Source organism: Capra hircus, chromosome 6 (genome assembly GCF_001704415.2).
Source record: "Capra hircus breed San Clemente chromosome 6, ASM170441v1, whole genome shotgun sequence".
Lineage (NCBI taxonomy): Eukaryota > Metazoa > Chordata > Mammalia > Artiodactyla > Bovidae > Capra > Capra hircus.
In genome coordinates this window covers 84,062,197-84,076,891 of record NC_030813.1, presented here as the reverse complement: position 1 = coordinate 84,076,891, position 14,695 = coordinate 84,062,197, and the positions used below count along the sequence as shown (strand labels likewise).

The 14,695-nt window shown below is 34.7% G+C and overlaps 1 protein-coding gene across 2 annotated transcripts in view; it reads left to right on the top strand.

Annotated features, from left to right (window-relative positions):
* Positions 1–14,695, top strand: part of UBA6 (ubiquitin like modifier activating enzyme 6) — a 91,020-nt gene that overhangs the window by 46,435 nt on the left and 29,890 nt on the right. For both annotated transcript variants that reach the window (XM_005681656.3, XM_018049508.1), the window contains exons 10-16: positions 4,953–5,056; positions 6,284–6,346; positions 7,265–7,341; positions 7,809–7,875; positions 10,058–10,201; positions 13,612–13,679; positions 14,404–14,482. In XM_005681656.3, coding sequence (XP_005681713.2) covers positions 4,953–5,056; positions 6,284–6,346; positions 7,265–7,341; positions 7,809–7,875; positions 10,058–10,201; positions 13,612–13,679; positions 14,404–14,482 — 602 coding nt within the window. The remainder of the gene's footprint in view (positions 1–4,952; positions 5,057–6,283; positions 6,347–7,264; positions 7,342–7,808; positions 7,876–10,057; positions 10,202–13,611; positions 13,680–14,403; positions 14,483–14,695) is intronic.

The following is a 14,695-nucleotide window of genomic DNA, read 5'->3' as shown; positions in this document are numbered from 1 at the left end:
ATATCATGGCTTCTTTCACCATCTGCAGTGATTTTGGAGCCCAAGAAAACAACGTCTGTCACTGTTTCCATTGTTTCTCCATCTATTTGCCATGAAGTAATGGGACTGTATGCCATGATCTTGGTTTTTTGGATGTTGAGGTTTTTTTTTTTCTTAAATTAATGATTCTAATTGGAGGATAATTAGTTTACAATATTGTGATGATTTTGCCATACATTGACATGGATCAGCCACAGGTAGACATCCACAGGTGCACATGTATCCCCTCATCCCAAACCCCCTACCCCATCCCTCTGGGTTGTCCCAGAGCACCAGCTTTGAGTGCCCTACTTCATGCATCAAACTTGCACTGGACGTCTATTTTACGTATGGTAATATACATGTTTCAGTGCTATTGTCTCAAATCTTCCCACCCTCACCTTCTCCCACAGAGTTAAAAAGTCTGTTCTTTATTATATCTGTGTCTCATTTGCTGCCTTGCATATAGGATCGTTATTACTGTCTTTCTAAATTCCATATATATGCGTTAACATACAGTATTCGTTTTTGTCTTCCTGACTTACTTCACTCTGTATAATAGGTTCCAGTTTTATCCACCTCATTAGAACTGACTCAGATGCATTCCTTCTTATAGCTGTGTAATACTTCATTATGTATGTACCACAACTTTGTTATCCATTCATCTGCTGGTGGACATTTAGGGAATGTTGAGTTTTAAGCCAGCTTTTTCTCCCTCCTCTTTCACTTTCATCAAGAGGCTCTTTAATTCCTCTTCACTCTCTGCCGTAAAGGTGGTGTCATCTGCATATCTGAGGTTATTGATATTTCTCCTGGCAATCTTGATTCCAGATTGTGCTTCATCCAACCCAGCATTTTACACGATGTAGTCTGCATATAAGTTAAATAAGCAGGGTGACGACATACAACCTTGATGTACTCCTTTCCCAATTTGTAACCAGTCCATTGTTCCATGTCTGGTTCTAACTATTGCTTCTTGACCTGCATACAGATTTCTCAGGAGGCAGGTAAGGTGGTCTGGTATTCCCATTCCTTAAGAATTTTCCACTATTTATTATGATCCACGCAAAATAAGGAGATACTAACATTAGGCAGTGGTGTTACAGAGAAAAGGCATTCTGGGAACTCTTACCTTAGCAAGGATCCCTGCTCAGTTTTGGTAGCAGCAGTAGGGTTGGGGTATCTTGATTATAACCGGTTGCATTGGCTTAGAAAGATGGTGATGAGAGTATTCTGTGCAGAAGCAAACAATAAGGAACAAGACAGAATGCAAGGAACTTAAAGACATAGCAGCTCTACAGTTTGAGTTGAGATAGCAAGAGACATACTGCTATCTCATGGTAGACAAGTGAACATTCTGACAGCTTATTTATTCACACATTAGGAAGTGCAAAAAAGGGAGCAAATTTTGGAGAGAAGGTGAGTACAGTCTAGGCTGTTTAGGTGAGGTGACAGTGAAGTATTCAAGTGAAGATACTTTTTTGTTCAGTGACTTGGAAAAAAGGGATGAATGAATGTTAAGTGCAGGCAGATTTGTGGGCTTATTGGCAGGAAACTGAAGGAGTCTGTTTTGTTAGTAGACTAAGGTGAAATCATGACCCAAAGGAGAGATAAGGTGCCGAGGCCAGAGATCTGAAGAGAATAAACAGTTTTAAAAATCGAAAAGTTACCCAGTTTCATTTAAGGCCATTTGAAAGTGAAGAGAATGCATTTATGGCATCATTAGTCTTCATAGTTTATGATTTTCCTCCAGCCGTGTGTAAAAGTGTTAAAGACATTGCTTTACATTGTGTAACTCACAGACAGCATGTTTACACCTGTTCAGCTGAGAGTGACTCAGTTTTATCTTTAGGGCATCTGAACATGTAATTATGTAATCAGTGTATAGACTGGTGGTAAACTGATTACCTTTTTTTTCTTTTAATGACTACAAAAATGGATCCTTAGGAGAGAAAAAAAGACAGTCCCTGTTACGAGCTCTTTATAGCAAAACAATTTTGAATCTATTTTTAAGAAGCTTGGGTAATAAATCTATTGTATTTTGTTTCCAAGATTGTATCTAAATATGTAAAATACAGGTTCAGATCATTGATATTGAAAATTTTGTGTCCATTTTTACATAAATTGACTGAGTTATTTAAGAGTATCCTTTTTTGTCTTGGGGTCCACTCAGTGGTGGACTGTGGTGCTGGATCCAAATCTTGGGGCTATATTTATGAAAGGAGAAGCCACTGGATAACAAGAAATGAAAATTTAAAAACCCACATTTTGCATGAAAAATTCTTTGAGCAGAGAAAGAATATTTAAGTAGAGTAGCAATTGATAAGTCTTTTTGTCCCCTGATATTTATTAATTGATAATTTACTGCTTTAAAATAATTTTCCTGTTACTTGAAAACCATTATAAGTGACTAAAACAGTATATGCTTATTCTTGATATAAATTGATAACATCCAATGAATCATCAAAAAAGCAAGAGAGTTCCAGAAAAACATCTCTTTCTGCTTTATCGACTGTGCCAAAGCCTTTGACTGCATGGATCACAATAAACTGTGGGAAATTCTGAAAGAGATGGAAATACCAGACCACCTGACCTGCCTCTTGAGAAACCTATATGCAGGTCAGGAAGCAGCACTTAGAACTAGACATGATTAACAGACTGGTTCCAAATAGGAAAAGGAGTACGTCAAGGCTGTATATTGTCACCCTGCTTATTTAACTTCTATGCAGAGTACATCATAGAAATGCTGGGCTGGAGGAAGCACAAGCTGGAATCAAGATTGCTGGGAGAAATATCAATAACCTCAGATATGCAGATGACACCACTCTTATGGCAGAAAGTGAAGAAGAACTAAAAGCCTCTTGATGAAAGTGAAAGAGGAGAGTGAAAAAATTGGCTTAAAGCTGAACATTCAGAAAACTAAGATCCTGGCATCCGGTCCCATCACTTCCTGTGAAATAGATGGGGAAACAGTGTTAGACTTTATTTTTTTGGCCTCCAAAATCACTGCAGATGGTGATTGCAGCCATGAAATTAAAAGACGCTTACTCCTTGGAAGGAAAGTGATGACCAACCTAGATAGCATATTCAAAAGCAGAGACATTACTTTGCCAACAAATGTCTGTCTATTCAAGGCTATGGTTTTTTCCGGTAGTCATGTATGGATGTGAGAGTTGGACTGTGAAGAAAGCTGAGTACCAAAGAATTGATGCTTTTGAAATGTGGTGTTGGAGAGGCTCTTGGAAGTCCCTTGGACTGCAAGGAGATCCAACCAGTCCATCCTAAAGGAGATCAGTCCTGGGTGTTCATTGGAAGGACTGATGTTGAAGCTGAAACTCCAATACTTTGGCCACCTGATGCAAAGAGCTGACTCATTTGAAAAGACCCTGATGGCCGGGAAAGATTGAGAGCAGGAGGAGAAGCGGACGACAGAGGATGAAATGGTTGGATGGCATCACCGAGTCAATGGACATGGGTTTGGGTGGACTCCAGTAGTTCCTTGTGAACAGGGAGGCTTGCTGTGCTGTGGTTCATGGGGTTGCAAGGAGTCAGAAACGACTGAGCGACTGAACTGAACTGATTCTTGATATATGAATATATATATATGTTTAAATAAGAGTTAAAAATGAGTACTGTTTCAGACCTCGCCCCTCTACTCCAGAATTAACGACAACTAAGTTCAATGTTTACTCTGTTGATCTTTTCTATCTAGTTAATATATAAGGCTTGTTTATTTAATTGAATTTTTTTAATAAGCAAATCATTCAAAAAAAAATAGAAGGCAGATGTTTACAATGAAAACTTTAATGCCCACTTTTGTCTCCCTCTCATTCTTACCTGTTCATTTCTTTTAGTTTGTTAGATGCCCTTCCAGGCTTTCCTTAGGCATTTTTAGATGCAAGGTAGCATCTTATGAATAGAAACCCTTTGTGTTTCTATTAAACTAAACACCTTGATGGTCTTTTCACATCATTAATGTAGAATAGTCTCCTCCTTTCCCCTTTATGGCTCATAGTATTTCATGGTCTCTTGAATATGGTATACTATAATTTTGATTTGCATTTTATATATTATGAATGAGGTTAAGTATCTTTTCTTAAGCTTTAGAACTATTTCATTTTCCTTTAATGTGAGTCATCTATCCTTTACCCATTTTCTTAATGAGTATTATTGATCATTTTCCCCCAGACTCCTAATATATGGGGCATATTTGCTAAAGGTTGTTTTTTTTTTAATGTGAGTCACAACAATTTTTTTGTAATGTGGCATTTGACTTTGTGATGGCTTTTACTGTATGTATATGATGTCAAAGTTTTCCATTTTTTCTTGGATGCTTTTGAGTCATAATTAGAAATTCCTTCCTTAGTGCAAAGTTTTAAAGAAATTTTTATCCCATACTCTTATCTAATAATCTTTTTGACATTTAAAACTTCTGTCCATTTGAAGTACTTCACCACGTGACTTTTTTCCCCCCAAATTTATTGAGTGGTCTTTTCTTTACTGGTTTGTGGTACCACCTTAATTTTGTCTTTTGCAGGTCTTTTACTGAATAATAAATCTTTCTGCCTTTCTATTCATGAGCCAGTATCACAGTTGTATTATTATCAACTATGTATATAACACATACCAGTATATTAATTATTGAGGCTTCATAAAGTATTTTAATACCTAATAATAAGCACCTCTCATTCCCTTTTTTCCTTCCAAGTTTTCGTGGGTGTTTTTGCATTTAAGTCCTTATATTCATATTGGAAAGATAATCTGTCTAGCTCCCCAACTTCCACCTACCCACACATCCCCCGAAATAGAAAAGATTTATACTGAAATTTTCTTAATTTTTTAAATTAGGAAAAATTAACATCTTTTTGATCATAAACTTTCAAATAAAATACTCATATCACTAGATAATGGTTTTCTTTTTTCCCTTCTTTTAGTGGTATCACCATTTTCTTTTAGCATTGGTGATACTACAGAACTGGAACCTTATTTACATGGAGGCATAGCTATTCAAGTTAAGACTTCTAAAACATTCTGCTTTGTAAGTATTTTTTTTCTCTTAAATATATTTCTTTACAGAAGAATGGCAGGAGAGAAAAAGACAATAAAATTACTCGTTGAAAAGATTTTGTTTTTTAATTTGTACCCACTTTGAGGAAAATGAAATCAATGAAAATAAACCGACATTAACAAAAAAAATTTAGAGTTGATCATACTTCTTATAATTACTTCCTAAGAAAGAAGATGCGACTAACATGTATTTGAAAAATTTAACAAGCATTGATTCAGTATATATTTTATTATTCAGTTACATTTTTAAAGCAAAAGAAGTATTTCTTTTATTTATCATATTTGTTATTCCAGGTTTTTAGATTTTAATTTTTTTGGATTTCAAGAAGGTGTATGTTAGATATGTTAAATAATTCCTATAAACTGGCATTGAAAGGAAATGTATGTATCTGTTTAAAGAGAATGTAGAGGCTACTTGTATCAAGGAATTACGAAGCCTCTTGCTGCTTAAATCCTTAGGCCACTTTTATTATAAGTAGTCTAATATATCTCTTTTTTCTTGAAAGTTCTCAAGGTTTTGACTTGAATAACTTCTTTTCCAGAACAACTATTAATTGAAGTCATCCACAAGGTTTTGTTCAGCCCAGAGTTAGAGCAAAGCAACAGAATAAAATACTTCATCCTGTCAAATCTGCCCCAGCATTGCTTCCTCTTCCTATTGTCCCTAGTTTTGAATTACACTTCAACTTAGGCCTCAATAAATTTAAGATTGGGTTTCGTGAGTTTTTTTCAGAGGGGGTGGTTTATTGTCTTGTTTGTTGAGTTTTTTTGGCCTTCGTGTGTTCCTTGCTCCACACAAAAAATTTTAACTGGATATTTATTCAAGTCTTGTCAGGTATAACAAGTCCTGAAACTTGGTATCAGAAAAAATATGATAGCTCTTCGATGAAGATAATAGATTTTTTCGAGTACACACACACATGTTTAAGTTTCCCAGATTTATTATGTGGAGCAGGTTGTCCAGTTGCATTTAACATTAAAAGTATAAAGTGAGATAGTAAGAAAATAAGTAACCAGGGAATGGTAGCTACTAGACATTTCAGTTAAAATGTATTAGCCCAACCTTACTTATCTCAGACCTTTTAGAAGGAGCCATTGCTTTTAGTGCTCTGTGTCATTTATCAAGTAGTCACTTGCTTGCTCTGAAGTCATAGTGGATTTTTTTTCTATTGTTTGTTTGTTTGTTTTTTTCTATTAGGAGTCATTAGAGATGCAACTAAAACATCCAAAGTACCTTATTGTGGATTTTAGCAAACCTGAGGTAAATAAACACTGTAGATTTGAGAGAGGCAGTGCAGTGAGGGGTGGGAATGATAAGTAATTATAAATTTAAAACAGACCAACTATATATATATGTATATATAAATATATATAGTACAACTATATATATATCTGTAGTGCAACTGTATATATATATATAGTGCAACTGTATATATAGAGAAAGCAACTGTATATATATTTATAGTGCGTGTGTGTGTGTGTGTGTATATATATATATACTTTTCTGTCAGACCATTAGCTTCTTTAAAAATAAAGGTTGTATTCATGTATCAAGCTGACTCCTAGATTAAAAATAGGATTTTATATAATGGAAAATGTTTAAATAATAGGGAAAACGTTTTCTTTTATGATATGCCAGGTTTGATAGTTAAAAGGTGGTTTCATTAATTTATGCAAAGGTAATCTTGTTAAGAGATTTTCTGAACCATGTAGAGTTTTATATAATACATATTTCTTCCCTAAAAATCTTGGAAGCATTTATTTTGCTTTTTGAAGTCACTGGATCAGTTTTATACTGGTGAATGTATTTGTGATAAGTAAAGAATTATAATAACAGTTTTGAAATTTATAAATAATTGATAAGAAAAGAAAAAGGAATTCTCATACCAACATTTTGTTTCCTTTGTTTAGTTGATACTGCTTTGTTTCATATGGATAACCTAATGAAAATTAGTCATACAGCTTGGGATTAGAACTTGGATCTGTTACTTAACTATAGCTTGAAGTCAGTCAAGTCCTTTAACTTTTCAAGCCTCAGCGTCCTCATCTGTTAAAGATAATAGTAATAAGCTAATTCATTTATTAATTAAGTTAAATTATATCTTAAAGGTATTAGCACAGTGCCTGACACATATTATACACTCACTAAATACTGACCAATTTTTAATGTTCTCAATAGGCACCTTTAGAGATTCACTCAGCCATGCTTGCCTTGGACCAGTTTCAGGAGAACTATAGTCGCAAGCCAAATATTGGGTAATGTTCTTTCTCTGAAACAACCTTTTTTCTTATTGAAATACTACTAGATACACCAAATTGTGTAAACACTTCTGACCCAGCCTATTTTTCTCATAGAAGTGGAAAGATCAACTTATAAAAATGGAGTTATACTAAATAAAATTTTTCCTATTTTGAAGTTTTCAAAAGCTACAACTTAAAAAAATCTGAGAACTATTAAATTATAAATCCATTATATAATTTTTACCTTCTATGTATTGTTGCAAGAAGTTTTTGCTTTGTACATTTAAAACTAAATTCTTACTTACAAACTGTTCTTAAGTGAGCATGATTTTGAAGGAATGTATTTATAAACCAGCTGTCTTTAAAGTCAGTAAACACTTCATGTTACATGGTTGGCAAAAGTCCAGTTTTTTAACATATTTCTTAAATTTCAATTAGCTATTGAGAAAATTGACATTGAGGAGCTTTATTTTGAATTCTAGGTGCCAACAAGATTCAGAAGAACTGTTGAAACTGGCAACATCTATAAGTGAAACCTTGGAAGAGAAGGTGAATATTCAGTTTGGGTGTCAAAAATTGTATAACATAAAAATTTTCTACATATTAATGTTCTCTTAGCCTTTAAATTCCAGTTTTGCTACTTATTGACTCTGTGACAGTAGGCAAGTTATTTGACATTAAATTCAACCTGAGTTTTTGAAACCTTTGCCTCTTTTAATTAGATCATTTTCTTCTTATTGATTAAGAAGAAATCATATAGAAATCAGTTCTTTACATATAGAAAACTCATTTTACAGATATTCTCTTCCAGTCTGTGGGTTGTCTTTTCATGTTATTACAACGTCTTTTAAGGAACAGAAGTTTTTAATTTTGATAAAGTTTAATTCATTAGTTTTTTCTTTTTTATGGTTTGTGCCTTTTTTAAGCCAAAATCACAAATCTTTTCTCCCTTATTTTCTAGATTTATTATGTTGTGAGTTTATATTTATAGACCTTGCACAGTGTACATCATTATACATTTTTAACTCACTGTGTACAGTTTTGTACATTTATGAATTCATCTTTTTCTCCTTTGTCAGGCATAGAACTAAGTTAATTTTTTGTATCAGAATATTTTGTATCAGTAATCCTAGCCTATTTATTGAAAAGACAGTTTTTTCTTCATTTGCTTTTGTTTTTTGTTTTGTTTTGTTCTTTGCTTTTTGGCTTCTTTGTCAGAAATTCATTGACCACATATGTGTACGGCTCTTTCTGAATTCAATATAGTCTTCCATTGGTTGTTTCTGTCTTTCTACTAGTACCATCCTTTCTTGACTGCTGTAGCTTTAAAATAAGACTTGAAATCACATGTGCTCTCTGGTGCATTTCTCAGAAAGAAAGTGAAAGTGTTAGTCACTCTGTCATGTCCAATTCTTTGCAACCCTGTGGAATGTAGCCTGTCTGATTTCTCTGTCCATGGATTCTCCAGGCAAGAATAATGGAGTAGGTAGCCATTCCCTTCTCCAGGGGATCTTCTCTATTCAGGGATTGAACCCAGGTCTCCTGCATCTGCAGATCTGAACCACCAGGGAAGCATTTCTCAGAAGGAGCTTAGAATTAACAGTATTCCCCCCTAAATACACAAATACTGTTATTTCACATAGAATTTCAAGAGATTAATTGATCCCTACTTGAATCTTAAGATCACAGTTACTGATACTGAAAGAACAGGAAGAGAAAGAGAAGCCAGAGCTCATGAAGAGATCTTTGTGACAAATAAGAATTGTGCTAAAATAATAGCTCTAACATCCAGTTCTCCATTTTTTCCTTAAAAATACTAATAAATTATATTTTGAAAAACATCATCTTTAAGTATGATAATGAGAACTTTGTGATGAGTGGCCCTTAGATTAGTATGTAAAGGTGCCATTACTCTCTTGATTTTTTTTTTCCTAAACTGCCTTTTCTTTTAAGATTTTTTTGTTTTTAGAATTCTGTTTATTTATTTATTTTTGAGTGTGCTGGGTCTTCTTTGCTGTGTGGATTTTTCTCTAGTTACATCACGTGGGGGCTACTCTGTAGTTGCAGTATGCAGGCTTCTGATCTTGGTAGCTTCTCTTGTTGCAGAGCACGAACTATCGCGGGTACACAGGCTTTAGTAGCTGCAACACGTGGCCTCAGTAGTTGCAGCTCCCAGGCTCTAGAGTACCATTTCAATAGTTGTGACACATGGGCTTAGTTGCTTATGTAAGCTGCCTTTTCTAACAATACATAGTCTCATTATTTTACTGTTTTACTTTTTATGTACCACTTAACGTAAAATGATGGCTCCTTATCCTTTCTTATCCTTGGATCATTTTATTTTTATTTATCTGGTTCAAGGTTTTACCATGTTTTTCATTAAAATGTGTCTTTAAAAATTTTGGCTAATTAACATCACAGAACTGTTCTCTAACAAGAACTATAAGTGGTTGATAATCTAGTTAATTCTAAGTTGTTCCCTAGTGTAACATGGAGAGTCAAAAAACAAAAATGCATGGGTTCTGGTCAAGAAAAATACTGCCTACAGTTAACTGTAGTTGGATCTTTTGTTATGAGATTGGGACTTTTTTTAGGATTTAGAAACTATTCTGGAAATTCAGTAGCTCTTTTAAAAGTTAAACTATAGTTATTCTTACATCAAGTCATTGCAGTTTTGCATATACTATAAAAATACTATTAAGATTATTGTCTTTTGTGGCTTGTGTTTCAGCCTGAAGTAAATTATGACATCGTGCGTTGGCTTTCTTGGACTGCCCAAGGCTTTTTACCCCCACTTGCTGCAGCAGTAGGAGGTGTTGCCAGCCAAGAAGTACTGAAAGCTGTAACTGGAAAGTTTTCTCCTTTGTGCCAGTGGGTTAGTTCTCTATTTTAATATTTTTTATACTTAAGGCTGAATTAGTTACCCATATAACAAATTCTAATGTACAACATAGTATTGATCAATATGAAAGCAAAAATATATTTTTCATGCATAAATTGGGTGTGATGTGCCACCAAAATTTAATTCTGTAATAGAAACTGACAAGATCATTTGTTGAGGATATGGGATTTAACCCAGAGTTGCATTCTAGGATGTATTTCTCTCATTTGTGAGAGTGAGGGAGTGCATTTTCTATCCTTTTATTTGGTTTCCACTACTGTTAGCTTAGCAGTCATGCACTTTCAGGACTCTTGAACTGTTCCATGGAGTTACATTGGCATCATGAATCTTCAGATTCCCTAGCATCTAAGTATAAATTTCTAAAGGTAGAAAGCATAGGAATGATAAAAGTTTGAGCACTATATAGGGTAAAAGCATCACAGGATGGAAAACCTTTGGTTTCTGTTATCAAAAAGAATAATTGGCAAGAGTGTATCAAAGGACACTTTTCAGGCCCTTTATTTTTTGAAAAACTTCGAACATATTGTTTTTAAAAGTTTTAAATTTAGTTTTAATAATTAAAATTTGTAAATTTATAATTTAAATTTGACAGATGCTGTTAAGTAATGCTATTTTGCTGGTGAATTCAGTGGTAAGAGTGGTTTAGGTATAATTGTTAGCAGCATATGGAATGTAAATTGGGTTATTAACGTAGAGTTTATCTTTAAATAAATAATCATTTATTTGTGTTCATGATCATGTTTGAATTTAGCCATCAGTTCAGTTCAGTTCAGTTGCTCAGTTGTGTCTGACTCTTTGCGACCCCATTAATCACAGCATGCCAGGCCTTCCTGTCCATCACCAACTCACAGTTTACTCAAACTCATGTCCATCGAGTCATTGATGCCATTCAGCCATCTCATCCTCTGTCATCCCCTTTTCCTCCTGCCTCCAATCCCTCCCAGCATTAGAGTCTTTTCCAATGAGTCAGCTCTTCGCATGAGGTAGCCAAAGTGCTGGAGTTTCAGTTTTAGCATCTTCCTTCCAAAGAACCCTCAGGACTGATCTCCGTTAGAATGGACTGGTTGGATCTCCTTGCAGTCCAAGGGACTCTCAAGAGCCTTCTCCAACACTACAGTTCAAAAGCATCAATTCTTCGGCACTCAGCTTTCTTCACAGTCCAACTCTCACATCCATACATCACTACTAGAAAAACCATAGCCTTGACCTGATGGACCTTTGTTGGCAAAGTAATGTCTCTGCTTTTGAATATACTATCTAGGTTGGTCATAACTTTCCTTCTAAGGAGTAAGCGTCTTTTAATTTTATGGCTGCAATCACCATCTGCAGTAATTTTGGAGCCCCCCAAAATAAAGTCTGACACTGTGATGGGACCAGATGCCATGATCTTCGTTTTCTGAATGTTGAGCTTTAAGCCAACTTTTTCACTCTCCTCTTTCACTTTCATCAAGAGGCTTTTTAATTCCTCTTCACTTTCTGCCATAAGGGTGGTGTCATCTGCATATCTGAGGTTATTGATATTTCTCCCGGCAGTCTTGATTCCAGCTTGTGCTTCTTCCAGCCCAGCATTTCTCATGATATACTCTGCATAGAAGTTAAATAGCAGGATGACAATATACAGCCTTGACGTACTCCTTTTCCTATTTGGAACCAGTCTGTTGTTCCCTGTCCAGTTCTAACTATTGCTTCCTGACCTGCATATAGGTTTCTCAAGAGGCAGGTCAGGTGGTCTGGTATTCCCATCTCTTTCAGAATTTTCCGCAGTTTATTGTGATCCACGCGGTCAAAGGCTTTGGCATAGTCAATAAAGCAGAAAGAGATGTTTTTCTGGAACTTGCTTGTGTTTTCGATGATCCAGCAGATGTTGGCAATTTGATCTCTGGTTCCTCTGCCTTTTCTAAAACCAGCTTGAATATCAGGAAGTTCATGGTTCACATATTGCTGAAGCCTGGCTTGGAGAATTTTGAGCATTACTTTACTAGCTTGTGAGATGAGTGCAATTGTGCAGCACTTTGAGCATTCTTTGGCATTTCCTTTCTTTGGGATTGGAATGAAAACTGACCTTTTCCAGTCCTGTGGCCACTGCTGAGTTTTCCAAATTTGCTGCCATATTGAGCGCAGCACTTTCACAGCATCATCTTTCAGGCTGAAGTAGCTCAACTGGAATTCCATCACCTCCACTAGCTTTGTTCATAGTGATGCTTTCTAAGGCCCACTTGACTTCACATTCCAGGATGTCTGGCTCTACGGGAGTGATCATACCATTGTGATTATCTGGGTCATGAAGATCTTTTTTGTACAGTTCTTCTGTGTATTCTTGCCACCTCTTCTTAATATCTTCTGCTTGTGTTAGGTTCATACAATTTCTGTCCTTTATCGAGCCCATCTTTGCATGAAATGTTCCCTTGGTATCTCTGATTTTCTTGAAGAGATCTCTAGTCTTTCCCACTCTGTTGTTTTCCTCTATTTCTTTGCATTGACTGCTGAGGAAGGCTTTCTTATCTCTCCTTGCTATTCTTTGGAACTCTGCATTCAGATGCTTATATCTTTCCTTTTCTCCTTTGCTTTTGGCTTCTCTTTTCACAGCTATTTGTAAGGCCTCTCCAGACAGCCATTTTGCTTTTTTGCATTTCTTTTCCATGGGGATGGTCTTGATCCCTGTCTCCTGTACAGTGTTACGAACCTCCATCCATTTCATCAGGCACTCTGTCTATCAGATCTAGTCCCTTAATCTATTTCTCACTTCCACTGTATAATCATAAGGGATTTGATTTAGGTCATACTTGAATGGTCTAGTGGTTTTCCCTACTTTCTTCAATTTAAGTCTGAATTTGGCAATAAGGAGTTCATGATCTGAGCCACAATCAGCTTCTGGTCTTGTTTTTGCTGACTGTATAGAGCTTTTCCATCTTTGGCTACAAAGAATATAATCAATCTGATTTCAGTGTTGACCATCTTGTCAAGTTTTTTTCATGAACTTAAACTAATTCTGTCTGATGTTATTTTATATGCTTAGATTGTGGCTCCATAGACAACTTCCTCCTAGTATGTATCTAGTAATTATAAGCGATATATAATATACCTAAGTTTGAAAATAATACAGGATAGGTACTTTCTATCTAAGTAATCAAATTATTTATTCAAATGTAATTGAAATTGAATGATGCTTCCTGAGTTTATGTAGTAATAGTAAATACATTTGGAGGTGAAATTTCCTTTTGTTTAAGATTTAGATATATCATCTATAAGATGGCTAAAATGACCTGAATCAAATATCATCTTTTTATAATTCCTCAGATTTAACCATACTACAGAAGATAATTACTTTTCCTAGCAGTTTAGTTTTCTACATAGTAAGCTGTGTTTTTATATTCTACTTTAAGTTATACATTGAAGCAGCAGATCTGGTCGAATCCCTCAGCAAACCTGAACGAGAAGAATTTCTCCCACGGTAATACTGACATTTTTTTGCTTTTTCCTTAGTTGTATATTTATAAGCAGCACCAAAATTAAAGAATTTTTGTATAAACATGGATTTTTTTAAAATGTATTTTCTCCTAATTCACTCCTGCAGTCTTTTCTCCTCTACATGTATAGATTGTGTCATAATAATGCAGTATCTTGTAAACATTTTATTAATATTGAGTATAAAGTTTTAAATTGTGTATAATGAGAGTGGTTAAGTTTCAAAACACCATTCTGATTTTATATGAAAACTGTTGATACCTGCATCTTTTATTTATGTCAGTCATTCTTCACTTATTTGGGTTACAGATCTCTTTGAGAATCTAATCAAAGCTTATTAATTCTTTCTGCAAAAAATACATGTAACCCAAAGTTCTGCTTTCAATTTAAGTGGGTTAACAGCTTCAAAGCCCATCCATAGTCTTCTCTATAAACTTTTGTAAAATCCCTGCCTTAAAAATGTTTTTCTAGATAAACTAAAGTTACCTTCATTCAAGTCATTTGGAGTTATATTAGTCAAATGAAAAAAAGAATAACCTGATTTTCTATGAGGTTTTTTTTCTCTTTCAAATAAAATTAATTATCTATTAGTTTAGAAGAAACTCCTAAAGAGTATTCTATTAAAGCATTAAATTGGTACCAGTAGTAATGAAACTAACCTTAATTTTTTTATGCCTTTCTATTTTTTTGGTTTGTGTTGTTTTCTCCAGAGGAGATAGATATGATGCCTTACGAGCCTGCATTGGAGACACTTTATGTCAGAAGCTACAAAATTTGAATATCTTTTTAGTAAGTGGGAATAATGATGAGAATAAATAGTACAATCAAACTGCTATCATGCTTCATATTAATTTGTTAAAGGAGTACCATTTCTAAATAATACAGTAGATATTCAGGAAATGTTTTAAACAGGAATTTTTTAAACTGTGGCTTGCAGGCCAGATCCATCCTACTGCCTGTTTTTATCAAGTTTCATGAGAACACAGCTAAGTCATAGGTTGT